Below are 13649 nucleotides of genomic sequence, written 5' to 3' on the forward strand. Positions count from 1 at the left end.
AAAAAACTTGACCTGTCTAGCTAACTTTTTGTGTATGCAAAACTAACTTAATCTTCTTGTAGTGATGCTTTTGTGGTTATTTTAAAAAACATAGTTTGTTATATGCCACTAAACATTTGCAGAAGACTTTAGGGTGCAAAATACATGACCGTACCCTTCCCTTGGTGATGACAATGCAGAAATAAAAAAACAAAAACAAATATAATTTCTAGAGGGAAAAAACTCCCTACTTTAGAGCACTTTCTTATGCTTACAAGGGCTGCAGCATTAAAAACAAAACAAACAAACAAGGGAGTTTCACCTGCAGGCACCTGCTGGATGCACAATTTAATAGAAAAATATTGAATAAAACTTGGAATGAAATAAAATGAATGAAACTTTATAGACTGGAATAAAATTCTGAGAATACTGAATAGAAATGTGACAATATTGCATAAAACTGAATATACTGACTTGACAATTTAGCCTTTATTTTTTTATTGACAATATCCCATATTATATAGATACATGCACTGTTATCCAAACTGAGAGTAATGTATCTTAGAGACAAAAGAAAGGAATGTTTCCCCTACTTTCTCAGAAATGGTTTCATTTTTTTTTTACATTTTACAATCTAAAAACTGTCCCCTTTAGAAGCCTGTTAAGTTTGTGTATTGCTTTGGCTTATACACACAGTTCCTATGACCTACATGGTATAGGCTAACACAATGAAGTAGTTATCTATTATTGACATAGAATTAGCATCTGGCCACCGATGGCAGCAATGAGCACGATACTGCCAAGCTCAGCCACAACTCCAGCACCATCTTGGATTTCCTCAGGTTGTGTTGAGTGTGTTTGTTACTTCACACACCACAGACATCTATCTATCTATATATACACACATATTTTAAAGAAAAGAGAATAGAAAAAGAGCCCCCACATTTACAAGCTACAATAAAAAAGTGATGATTACATATCAATGCATCAATAACCACAATGCAATAATATGATATACATTATTCTGATATGAGCTATAAAGATGGAGCTAAAAGTAATGCTTTAGTTGATTCTCTTTTCTTCAGAAATCCTACTATACTTATGTAGAATTATTAAGACAACAAAGACATCAAGTGGTCATGGCAAGTTATCATAGGAACTGTTGAGCAAGGCACTTAAGCTTTGGTAAACTGCTCAGCTGCACAGCACTTCTGATTGTACTGGACCGCTCCCTGGTGTAAATCTGTAAGACTGGCTGACTTTGAAGCAGGGTGATTGCAGAAAAACCACATGCATGCTCAGCAAAGTGGATAAATAACAGTGAACACATGAAAAACATTCCTTCTATACTTTGCATTTTATAGGTAAAAAAACAGGATATACTTGCCAAAGGGCTAAAAAGTTGCTGCCACAGGAAAATGATGAATGACTCTTCAAATGTCATTTCAACATTTTACAGGTTTCAAACACAGTTTGCAAAAATGGCATTTAAAGAAACTGTTCAGAATAATGTTGGTGTAAAGAAAATTGTCTATCATTCAGAGGAGGCTTTGATTTCTAAATTATCCATGAGGATAGCTGACAGCATTTTGTGCTATGTATTCCTGTTCTATCTGTCATCAGATTGTTTTTTGGTAGCATCAGCATAAGAATAAGATAAGCTAATGTGGCAGGAGTGTGACCTTATGCATTTCATAAATGGGATATACAGTATTATGTGCTTGAAAGATGTGACACACAGATACAAATAAATGGGTGGCCAATGTTTTAAAGGTACTGAATGAAAAGCCAAAATATGTAGGTTTAACATATTGATTAGTTCCAGTAGTTTCATTTTAAGAATGATCAACTCACATACTTGGCAAAATTGTTTTTTTTTATGCTCAAAGAAGGTCTGGTCTGCTCAGATGTAATTTGAGTATTTCAGACAGCACAGTGACCTTGAGGAGGTGTCAGCCCTCACACTGAGTGTGTTTCAGTGTGTGTTTGGCCATGGTCAGTTGCATGCATGTTGCCCTGTTCACAATATCTAAATTGCAAGAAGATGCACATTTTTGAAAAAGGTAAATGTGTGATAAAAGAGCATTATAAAGAAGTGCTGTAGTGCTGCAGAGATTCTCTGGTCTACAAATCATGTTCTCCAGATGCATGAGAACATGTTTGTTTGGTACCCCGCAAATGTTTTCTTTTTCACAGTGAAAATTTTAATTATGTTGCAAAAATGGTCATTCCTATTAATTGTGAATAATCTCACAATCGCAGTGTCAAAATAATTGCCATATAATTTTTTACCATTCCTCATTCATAGGTGTTTACCCCACACACTCTTGGGAACTATGCTGTACAACCACAGTTCTCTCTATTTGGGTACAAATCATCACGAACTTAAGGGAGTTAAAAGGTTTTCAGCTTTTCAATAATAGTGAGAAAGAGATAAAATATTTTAACTTAAATAGTCATAAATCATGTAATGTCTATAAACAGCATACTGTGAGTGGCCAAAGCTACCAGTCAGTTCAGGATGGTGGTTTCCTACCTGAAGGTCAGAAGCTGACCAGGGGTCCCACAGTCTGGGGGTTGGCAAGATGATTAACAGGAGAGGAAAGTATAAAAAATATTTTTGACATTCATCTAATCTTTTTTATTTCTTGTAAATTACTGGCTACTTCAGGGATCTGAAAATGAGTCAAGATAAGGGACTGGTTGTGACTAGTTTCAGTCCATCAGTATAACTTAGACTTGCTAGTTTTGAGTTTTAAACCTGTAACTTTTCCTGACACCTACATAATTTCATGATATTGGTGCTTTTTTATAAAATTACACTTTCTGTTCTGGTCTGTTTTTTTTCAGTTTGTCGAGAAATAAGCAAACATCTTTAAGTTGTTATGAGAGACTTTGTAGAAGATATGTGAGATAGCGCTGCAAAACAGATGCTTGAGGGAAGCGTCATTTGCTGTGGTGGTTGTTACTAAAATATTTTGTACACTCTCTTAGAGGGTTTGGGGCCCTTGTACAAAAGGCTAAAATATATTAACTTGTGCCATATGTTGTTCTGATTGTTGAAACTATGTGCTCTCTGTTTTGTCTTAAAAACATGAACTGTACTGTATACTGGAAAAATAGAGGAAACTCAGCCGTATTCAGAATTCCTGATTTCTCATGGGCTTTGTTTAATTACATCTGAGACAAGCTGACTGTAATTAGAAAGCTGTAAATTGAAGAGTTATCAGCAATAAGTCAGAATTAGTGTAAGCTGACGAATAGTCGTGTGAGTAGAGTATTCCTGAATTAAGGCCTTTTAGGGGAAGATCATGCATACTGTCAGAAAAATGTATGGCACGTTTAATTATGTATTCCTATTTTCCAGACTTATGACTTACCAAACATGTGTGACAGCTGATAGTAAATAACAGTATGTGCATTTATTCAAACCCAGCTAATCCCCAGTATGTTGCAGCCAGGTGATACATATACGTACACATAGTATCTGTATAGGGCTGTATGGATATTTTCTGTTGTTATGCTTGCCCAGTGCATTGAACGGCAAAAATCTGCTGAATTAGACGGATGGGAGGGTTAGAGGAGAGCAGCTGTGAGCTTGTCAAAACATGATGCATTGTGTACATACTGGGGAAATAGGTAGTCTTCATTTGAAAGTCAATGCCAAAGCTTAGACGTGCTCTGGGGAATTTAAAACCGTGAGCCAAAGTTATGATGGCACTCCCTTGGGGGGGGGGGGGGGGGGTCCAGGCAAAACTTCCAGACTGTTTCTGTCTCTTGTGCTTTAAAGGCAGATAAATAAGACTTGTAGTATTAATTCTAACACACACAAGGACTTGTATGTGCAAATGACATGCTCACAGTGAGTTGATGTCAGTTAAATTCAGGACCATCATGTACTAGAGGCGGCTGTGGTTCAGGAGGTAGAGCGGGCTGTCCACTAATCAGAAGGTTGGTGGTTCGATCTCCGGCTCCTCGTGCTGCTTATTGAAGTGTCCTTAAGCAAGATACTGAATGTGCGTGAATGTGTGAAGCTTTTGTGTGGTCAAAAGACTAAAAAAAGGTGTTATATAAGTACAGTCCATTTACTAAAAGCTGTCATAACAAGTCCTTACTTTTTCTAGTATGAATCTGTATTTTGCTTTTTCCTATAAAGAACATTTAAGTTGGTATGACGTGCACAGGAGGGATATTATTATTATTTTCATCTTAGGCTGTTAATGCCAAAATCTCATTGATATAAATACACATTCTTAATTGGCTTTTGTGTAACCTCACTTGTAGCCTCAGTTTTACTGTGGGTAAACTGTGTGAATAAATAAAAGTCCTGCCTGTATTATTGTTATAAAGGCAGGACTTAAAACAGTTTTAGAGAGCTACTGAGTCAAATTTATGATCATTTTTGAGGCTGTAGTCGGCGGGGCTGTTAAATTGTGCGTTATACTGAAAGATGCTTATAAAACTTAACCTACCCTCATTAAGAAACACTTCTCAGTAACACAGTACAATTCAACAGCACTACCAACTGGGATTTTGCTGTTAATAATATAATGTCAGTTTTGATTCTGTTCAACTTTTGCCTTAAGTTTTGCTTCCTTCACATTGATCTGTGTAGTTTGTCATTGTGCCAAAGCTCTATTAACAATGACGGTGCACAAGATGAAAAGAAAAATAGACTCACTGACAAGAAAATTAACTCACCAATGGCCAGATAAACTCAGAACTCAAAACTCTTTGTGCAGCCTGGTGTGGAACAGGAGCAATTTAAATATGCATTGTTCAATCCAAAGCAAAGACAGTTTTTGCTTTCTTAGGGACTCTTTAAAAAAATACAGAACAGCATAGTTGGCACTTTATAAACTGTTCAGAGCTCCGAGTAAGATTACTAATGATTCAGGAGAAGTACAACTTGAAAGTTATTTGTACGTGTTGCAGTTGTGACTGATCATAATGAGTTAAATGTCTGCGAGGAACTGTGCTGTATGACGCAGTTAAACTTCTTAAAACTGTGCATATGTCTCTGTCTGACACAGCATCCTGCAAAAGTTAGTCCATTAATAACCCATTTAACACTGGGACGCCGCAAAGAAGTTGATTGATTGTGCTAGCAGATATGGTAATCCACCTAGTGTGGCTAAAAGACTGTGTTAGCAGAGAAGTGGAGCAGCAGCAGCTGCAGGCAGGGTTCCTACCTGGATCTGGAGAGTTTAGGAATGCATAGAGAATGAATATGATCACATTAAAGAGGCAATAAGTAAGATTTTTAGTGTCCCATAGCGCAAAAGGACCATAATATGTCTGCAGGGGGTTTGGGAGGCTGTTGATCATTAGCAACTTAACAATTACTTTTCCAGGTTGAGAAATCTTTAGATTTTTCTCTTTCATACTTTGGAATAAAAACTCCCTGCACAGTGGATTATCAGTGCCCCCTACCTACTACACTGACAGAGACTGGAGTGAGGGACTGGCATGATGAGATATTTCATCTTCAAAAGCTAAAAAATAGGCCAAAAACCATAAAGGCTTAAAGGTCCACTTGGTTAACATTTAGGATGGATGTTTTCATTAGTGTATAATCACCTGAAAATAAGAATTGTTGAGTTTTAGTTTCCTTAGAATGAGTGCTTTTATCTTTTACAGAGTTTGTCTTGTTGAACCGCAGTGTTTCTACAGGAGCCCAGAATGGAAACTAAACATTAAATTTCTTTTACATGCTTGGAACAACAGGGTGAGCCGAGGGCTTTGTAATTAGCTGTTAGATGTTAGATGCCACTAAATCATACACACTGGTCCTTTAAAGCAGCAGCATTATGCTAGTATGTTGCATTTACGTAACATACCGCTTGAATATCTGCTCTAATTCGATGATTTGTTTTATTTAGTTCTTTTGATTTAAACGTGTTTGGAAACTCAATTGGACAAGTTGGATGGGTTGGTAGGTGGGCTGATGGTGGGTGTGATTTGTGCAGGAAGAGATTCTATCAAAGTTGTCTCAGAGTTTGACGAAGAACATAGATTTTTAAATGCCAGTGTTTCTAAAGGTTAAATAAAAAGTCAGAGAAATGGAGTGTTGAATCTGGCAGACAATTGTATACGTACCCCAGCTGTTGATATTTGTTCTTCTAATTGAAAGTTGAATCAGTGTGATTCACATACGGTGCAGAGACAAAGTTCTTTATATCAGTTCAAAAAGAAAATTGACTTAAAATGAAGAGATCAAAAGCAGAAAGTGAAAATCTGCAGGTGTCAGGCAGCTCAGCAAGGCCTTAAAAGTCACATAAAGTCACAAAAATAAAGTTTTAATGTTCCCTCTTCGTCCGGGATATCACAGTGACATGCCGCTCTGCTGGCACGACCTCCTGACCTCCAGTGAATAGCATGTGGGCCCACAGAGCTGCCACAACAGTGCCTTTGTTGTCTGACTCAGTGTCACTCCCGAAGAACAAGGAAGCAGGGTCACCATCCTGCTGTCAGTCATCTCCCTCCGCTGGAGGATGATGAGCAGGCACTGGTGGCTTGAAACGGCTTAGAAAGTACAGCTCAGTGTTTGCCTGTGAAAATCAACAAGTCAAGTCGAGTCAAATTTATTTATAAAGCGCTTCTAACAAAGGGGATTTTTGCGACATGCTGCACAAAGAACTGAGGGCATAAATACAGATAAAGACGGGGGATAAAAATAAGAAGCTAGCACATTGCAGATTTCAACATAAAGCTTGTGTGCGTGCATGTGTTTTTGTATTTCTCTGTGTGTTAAACTTTGGCAATATGAGAGCACTGGCTCACATGTATCATCTTCTCTTTGTATTTCCTGTTTTTACTTCCTTGAACATTGCTGTTTCTGGTACACAGACATTTTTTCGCAGGGCATGTTTTTCCCCACAAACGCTGTTTTGTTTAATTCATGTCATGCAAAGGTCAAACTCGTTTTTATACAGCGCAATGAATTATTGAAAATGCTGTTATATTGGAGGTGAGAAGTGAATGGTCTCACTCCGTTAAATAAATATATTTGGGCTTCTCTGTGAGGGTGTGAGGAAACTGTTTAAAATGTAATCTCTCCGCTACATCAGAGTTGCTTGACTTAGACACTCAGCCTAATTAATCCAAAGCCCTCACTTTAATTGCCTTAATATATTGGCTCTTTGTCTTCTTTATCTTGATTTTCTCATGACGTCTATTTCCCCTTAATTGATTCAAAAGATCTAATCTCTTCGCCGAGTGTTAGGCATGTATTGATAGCTTTAGTTTAAACCAGCGACAGTTTTGCGGTTCTCATTGTCTACACTAATTATGGCGGACTTGATGTATTGTCTTGGCCATCCCGGTATTGAACCTCCAGTGTGTTGGAGAAGAGCACTCACCATTCTTGTTTGGTTTTTGACAGGAAAAGACCAATGAAGACAGCCAGATGGTGGTCCGCGGCAATCTTATTGTTGGGGCTCGCTGCGCTTGGCGCCGACGGGAGACCCAACAAGGAGGGATTCAGGTCGCCGCCCTATCGACCAGTCGTGAGATTCCGACACAAGGTATTGATTGCAGTCTTTTTTCATTTGCTGTCTGTAAGAAGAGGGACTATGTGCTTTTGCCAAGTATGAAACTAATTACAGTGGCACTTTCTTCCTGAATCAGATGACTCTCCTGTGGTTGTTGTTTTTCTGCCTACTGAAAAAATATTTGATGAATCATTATCCCTCCCTCTGTGCCAGGGGACTGTCTTTTCAAAGACAGCATCAGACTAATACGAGGCACAGCTGAGCAAAGATGAGCTATGAATGAAGTGAGGATGTTCACATGTCATTTTAGCTAAACGTTTAAAGTAAAAGATGTAATTTAATGCTCACTGACCCAGCGATACAGAGCAGGCCCTCAAAAGCAAAATCTATCACTCTTGTTCCATCGCAAGGAATAAGTTTAAAATAACATTTTTCCCTCTAAACTAGTAGGATACTGGAGAGTTTTTTTTCTCTTATTTGTTTTCAAACCACCAGAGTAGCAGAGATGGATCAATTAGAGTCAGACTGGGAAAGAAATTGACTGTTTTGTCTGATGGGGACTTGTGGAAAGCAAAGTGTTTTATCAAGAGTCATTAGTTGGATTGTGGTCCTTCAGTACACGTTTCCCATTTTCAGTTCTGTGTTCACTAGAAACACTTCTCCTCCTCATCCTATCCAAGATAAAAATTAGTAGTGGCAATGAAGCAAAAACTGTTTACTACGAGGAAATCTGTCATCTTTAGACTAAATAGTGTGTTTAAGATTTATTTCAGTCAGCTTTAGTCATGTCTGCGATGGAAATAAAGGCAAACACAGTGGGACTAAAGGGTGGCTGGGGTGAGAGGTGGTTAGAAAGAGAAGGAGATGGAGAGGGAGACAGAGGGAACAGATGGTAGGAACGTCATTGGACTGTATGAGAGTTGAGCGAGGAGCCGGGAGCGATGCAAAGCTGTTCAATCGACACAATGGTCAAACAAATTTTGACCTTTTGAACAAGAATTATTCACAGAGTTACTTTCTAAACACGTGGACTGCAGATATCAGCCATTCAAGAGCTTCTTTCTAGCCACAGCTACCCTGGAAATCGTGTGTGTGTTAAGGAAGTAAAGAGATTTAAACTTCAATAGCTAAAAATCCTGCAATATGATCTCAGTAAACTGCAGAGATAGCACTTATTCCAGGCTGCGATGCTTTATACCAAAAGGAAGAGAGAGCCAAAAGATCCAACGTCCAGCCCTGCCTAGACAGTGTTGGAATTCATTCTTAAAGGACTAGATCACTGTTTTTTTTAACACTATCTCTATGTACAGTGTAGCATTGCACCATTGTTTTGTCAGTACAGCAGCTCCAGGTCGTACATATCCTCGGCTAAGCAGAAGCAAAAAAAAAAAAAAAGTGTTTCAGATTTCAGTTTCTCACCGTTTCATCCTGTAAAGAGAATGCTTTGAAATCTGGAGAACAAACTGTATCTCTCCTTAGTCTGTGTTTCCCTGTTAGGTGTGAGATATCAGGGATACATATATTGTTTCTATATCAACAAGTGTAACTTATGTAGGCAGAGAAGTGTCCTGGTACCAGGATTTTATTCGAAAGTTTGGTAAATCTGCTGTTAGGAAGAATGGAGTACCCTGATAAAACAACAAACGTTTACATGTTTGCTTTGGTTAGAAATTTGAAAGACAATTAAAAAGTGAAGCTTGTTGAAATCATTCATTGCTGAGCTAGAAGGTTAGTACCTAACAACATGGTCACTGATATAAAACACCTCAGTTTGTACTGGACTCCAGCAGCTTCCACTGGAAAGTTTATTTTTAATGATTTGGTGTGCCTCTTTAATTGGGATATATAAAACTAAAGCATCATTCATTGCATTATATTAGCAGCTAAAAACAAGTTGGCATTTAAATTCTTAAAGCTTATTGTTAAAACTAGCAGCTTAAGAATTTCAGAAGTAGTTTTCCTTGTGTTGACTTAGCATTGCAATTTTGTCTTTTTTTTTTACTTGAAACCTTTCCTGTTGCACTTTAATATTTTTTCCCTCCCAACACAATCCTAGGTATCCCTGTTTTTACATTATTCTGTTGTACTGCACTCAGAGTGTACGATGTGCTTTTTATTGTAATGCCATGTCATTTGAATAAAGCAGGCACACCTTCTTAAATCAGCTCTGAAGGTGGTGTAAATAGGGCTTTTCCTCCTTTTGTATTGAACAGTGTGTTCATTCTTGTAGTGTATTATTCTGTCTTCTAGCTGGTTTGGACTTTCTCTCTCTTTATTGCCCTGGTTTGGAACCAGAGTGACTTTAATAATTAAAGTAATGTATGTCCACATGTAGCGGGAATTTGACAAGAAGCTACAAAAATGATGCATGTGCTTTTCCACTCCAATGAAATTAATGTGCCAGGCGCTGTGATTACACTGCAGAGGAATGTCATTACAGCATCTGCATACCATTACAATTCATCCTGTGAGAGGACAGAGGTAAACTCCACTCATCTATCTGCCTGTCAAAAGATGCTGTGGAAATTTACAGCCCTTTGGTGAAAAATGGCCACATTGCAAGCCCTTCTCCAAAATATGTCAACGGCCTTTTTGTTGCTTAGAGAATTTTCTCTGCTGTTGGTTAGATTGCAGAGACACTCAGGTCATCCACTTGTCAATACAGTTGAGTGAGCAGCGTTAAAGAACAGTTGTTTCAAAATGAGATATCCACAGATTGTGGAAAAGCAATACCAAGTTTCAGAACATGGTTGACAGCTCAAATTGTTCATTTTGTTGGCACTTTTAATGGATAGATGGTAGTCAAAGTCTCTAGTTACAAAATTACAGCAATTAAAGTTCAAATAATTTTTTTAATTAAATTCACGTTCATAATTAAAGGGACATGATAGTACAAAAACAATGATTTTTTTCTAAATTACATAATTGCATTCATTTCCTTATTTGCACATTCAGAGAAATGTACTGAACCTCCTTTGAGCTCACCACCACAAGCCCTGTTAATGCTATGCCTTTTTCTTTGCTTTCAAGGACAGTGTTTGACAAGGGTAACGGGATCGGATACGACCTTATAAGCTTTCCTCACAAAGACTTCAATCACCAGGAGGCACTCGGCCATAAACAGCTAGTCACATGCTCTACCCATAATTCCCTTGGTATTGTTTCAGAAATTCACTGTGAAATCCTCCACATGGGGTCAGGTATAGGACACATATCCTAGCCCCCAGAATCCAGCCATAATTATAATTGATTGTAATGTGAGGGATACCACTCAAAGTGATAGCTAACTGTTGTCAAGCTTATATTATAGATTTTATTTTAAACGGTCTTATTTCACCAAAGGTTTTTCACTTTGAGTTTCACTGTAAGAGTGATGGAGAAACTCAATGTGTAATTTGATAAATTTGTGGAAAAGTGGCCAGGCTTGCTCGACACAAGGGACAAAAGCAATTTCTGAGAGTTTGTCGCTCTGACATCAAGCTGTTATGTCAGGACAAACAAAATGGAGGCAAGGACAACTGTGTGCAAAGCCCCATCCATCCAGCACTGGCTTGGCCACATGGCAAATCTAGATTAACAGGGGATAAGCAGAGAGGGAGAGAGAGACAGAGAGAGAACGGGTGGGGGTGGGCAAATGAGATTGAGATAAAGAGACAGGGAATGGGAGAAATAACAAGAATAAATCGTAGAAATTCACAAGTAACAGATCTGATCTACAGTAGCCTCAGTTAAAGCTTCAATCGGCAGTGTTTGGCTTAATGTGAATACTGTCAGTATTATTTCCACCCTCCTCCTCCTCAGCCGGTCAGTTTTAGCCCCAACCCTTGTCACTCATCTTGATGAGCTGTCTACTTTCAAATGGCAGCCAGCCTGAGGCTGAGGTAACCAGCTTCTGTGAAGTCTCCACAGGGGCTGAAGAAGCAGATGCTGTATGGACCCAATCTGCTATAACAATAACAAGATGTCAGTGTCCATGCTGGTGTTAACCTGGGTTAGTCTGTTCTGCTGCATGCTTATCTTTGCTATTATTTGGCTTGTTACTTATTTTAGTGTCTAATATATGTAGGTTGGTATGACTAAAGAAGGTAGACGGTTTGCAGGGACAACTCCAGTTGGGAACAGGTGCTGGACAAAAACAGCATACAAAGAAAAAGGAGTGGTTGTCAGGTTGATGCCAAAACACTGCACAGTAATACTATGAGGATGGATTTCACAGGTCTAGAAATTATGGGTGCAACAGATCAGAAAACTTTGTCTGGTTTGGCTCATATCGCGGTTTTGAGTCAAGGATCAGATCATTTTCCAGATCAGTTAAAAAAAAAAGTCCCGCCCTATATCCCATCAACGCTGAAAGCTGTCGTGTCACAGGCGTGCAGAACTGCTTATATGAACAGAGCTGTGTGTCGAGGGGGAAGGCTGCAGATATTTACGAAGTTGGAATAAACATTACAATCTCATAATCGGTTTCTATAATGACAAGCATGCCGTTTCCACACCAGTGAAAATACAATGACAGTCACAGCCTACGGGATTTCACTCAGTGGAGAAAGCTAAAAGAGAAGGCTTTTAAATCTGTCACTCTTTCAATCATTGCACTTCAGAGTAAAAAACAGCATGCATCTGTCTTGTCAACTGCAACTCTGCATCAAGAGTTTAGGGAATCATTTCTTTAAAAAAGTAATAGTGTCAGTAAAACTCTTTTTCACGTTATGATGGTTGAATTTAGTCCGCGGTTTACATAAGTGCCCAACTAAGGGGGGCAGTCTGTACGGATCACACATCAATTATGGATCTGATGCATCACTGAATAAGAATTTAACTTATTTTTAAATGATTGTGAATTAAACAGTAGGATTACAGTATTCACTTTACAAACTAGTCTACTATGTATATGCACTTCTGTGTCTTTGGTTTGTTGCCATATGAGCCTGCATTGGCCACAGCTAAAGTTAACATTTTTCCCCAGCCTTCTGCATCAGCACCTCTGCTGACCCAAAACAGTGGTCACTTTGAAGAGAATAGGGGAAGTTTATTGTAAATCAACCATCCGAACTAGGCCTAAAGGATAAATACAGCCTTGCTGATATTGCATTCTCTATTGTACTCACTTGTCATATAGCTATTTTAATTTGTCGTTACATCTTACAAGTTAAAGTGTACTTGAAAGTTTATGGTGTGGAGGAGTGAGGGATGTGAGATCTGAAATAGGAGAAGACAGAGGAAAAGGTGGAGGGTGGTATAGGTTGAGGAACGGGATTTGAGAGATAAAGCCAGAGAGAGAGAGAGAGAGAGAGAGAGAGAGAGACTGTGGCGCAGGGCTCCGCTCTGGTGGAGACATAGCAATGTATTATTAAACGTTGAACTGTACTGGTCTACAGGTCTACCAGGAGAGACAGACAAGGGGCAGACAGGCAGACAGGCAGTATAATGCAATGGGGGGTTCTCATCTGTTAGCAGCATTGGCAGGATTCATATATATTAGAAGTTTGCTGATATTATGGGCATTACTATATGTAAAAACATTGTTACAGTCGCTGCCAACAAACTGCCTCAGCAGAAAGTTACAATCAACAGAATTCAAACTAACTTGAAATGCCTCATACCACGCGGCCCAGGAATCCTCTCCCCACCAGATCCCTGGCCAAACAACGTCCCCCCCAACTCCTGCCATAGGGGTGTCACACGCGATTTCGAACACAAAGGTAGGAATCAACGATGCACGCCCACACCCCCCAATGTCAGCGTCCAGCATACGTATCGCCAGAGACGCCAAAAACACACGCACATCGTGCTGAACTGGCGTTGGCATCAACCAGCTCCTCTAATGTTTGAGCGCTGCAGCCCCAGTTTAAAAAATACACATCAATCGAAGCCCCTCTCCCCTGGACATACTCCCTGGAAGATCAGCCGAGCTGGTGGAAGTAATTTTCGTCGTTCATTCAGCGCAGCGTCAAATTAACACCTAACTTATGCCTACTCAACTGGAGCAAGTTGCCCAACAGATGATCTAGTTCACGAAAGTTCCAAAATGACTTTAAGCGGCTTCAACAACTGCCCGACATTGAGTAAGTACATATTCCCATGAACAACTACACCTCGCTGGTCTCTGTGCTGAAACAATCACATATTCATCCATCTTCTGTGTTGTTTCCATTTCCACTAATGTTCACGGTGCAC

The 13649-nt window shown here is 39.1% G+C and overlaps 1 protein-coding gene across 1 annotated transcript in view; it reads left to right on the forward strand.

Annotated features, from left to right (window-relative positions):
* Positions 1-874: 874 nt before the first annotated feature.
* fstl5 (follistatin-like 5) overlaps positions 875-13649 on the forward strand; it is a gene marked incomplete at its 5' end in the record, with an annotated part of 146138 nt that continues 133363 nt past the window's right edge. Inside the window, 3 exons of the mRNA XM_035669364.1 lie at positions 875-886; positions 7362-7505; positions 13460-13462. Coding sequence (XP_035525257.1) covers positions 875-886; positions 7362-7505; positions 13460-13462 — 159 coding nt within the window. The remainder of the gene's footprint in view (positions 887-7361; positions 7506-13459; positions 13463-13649) is intronic.

This window comes from Morone saxatilis, unplaced genomic scaffold, assembly GCF_004916995.1.
Source record: "Morone saxatilis isolate NCDOM2014 unplaced genomic scaffold, NCSU_SB_2.0 Contig22, whole genome shotgun sequence".
NCBI lineage: Eukaryota > Metazoa > Chordata > Actinopteri > Moronidae > Morone > Morone saxatilis.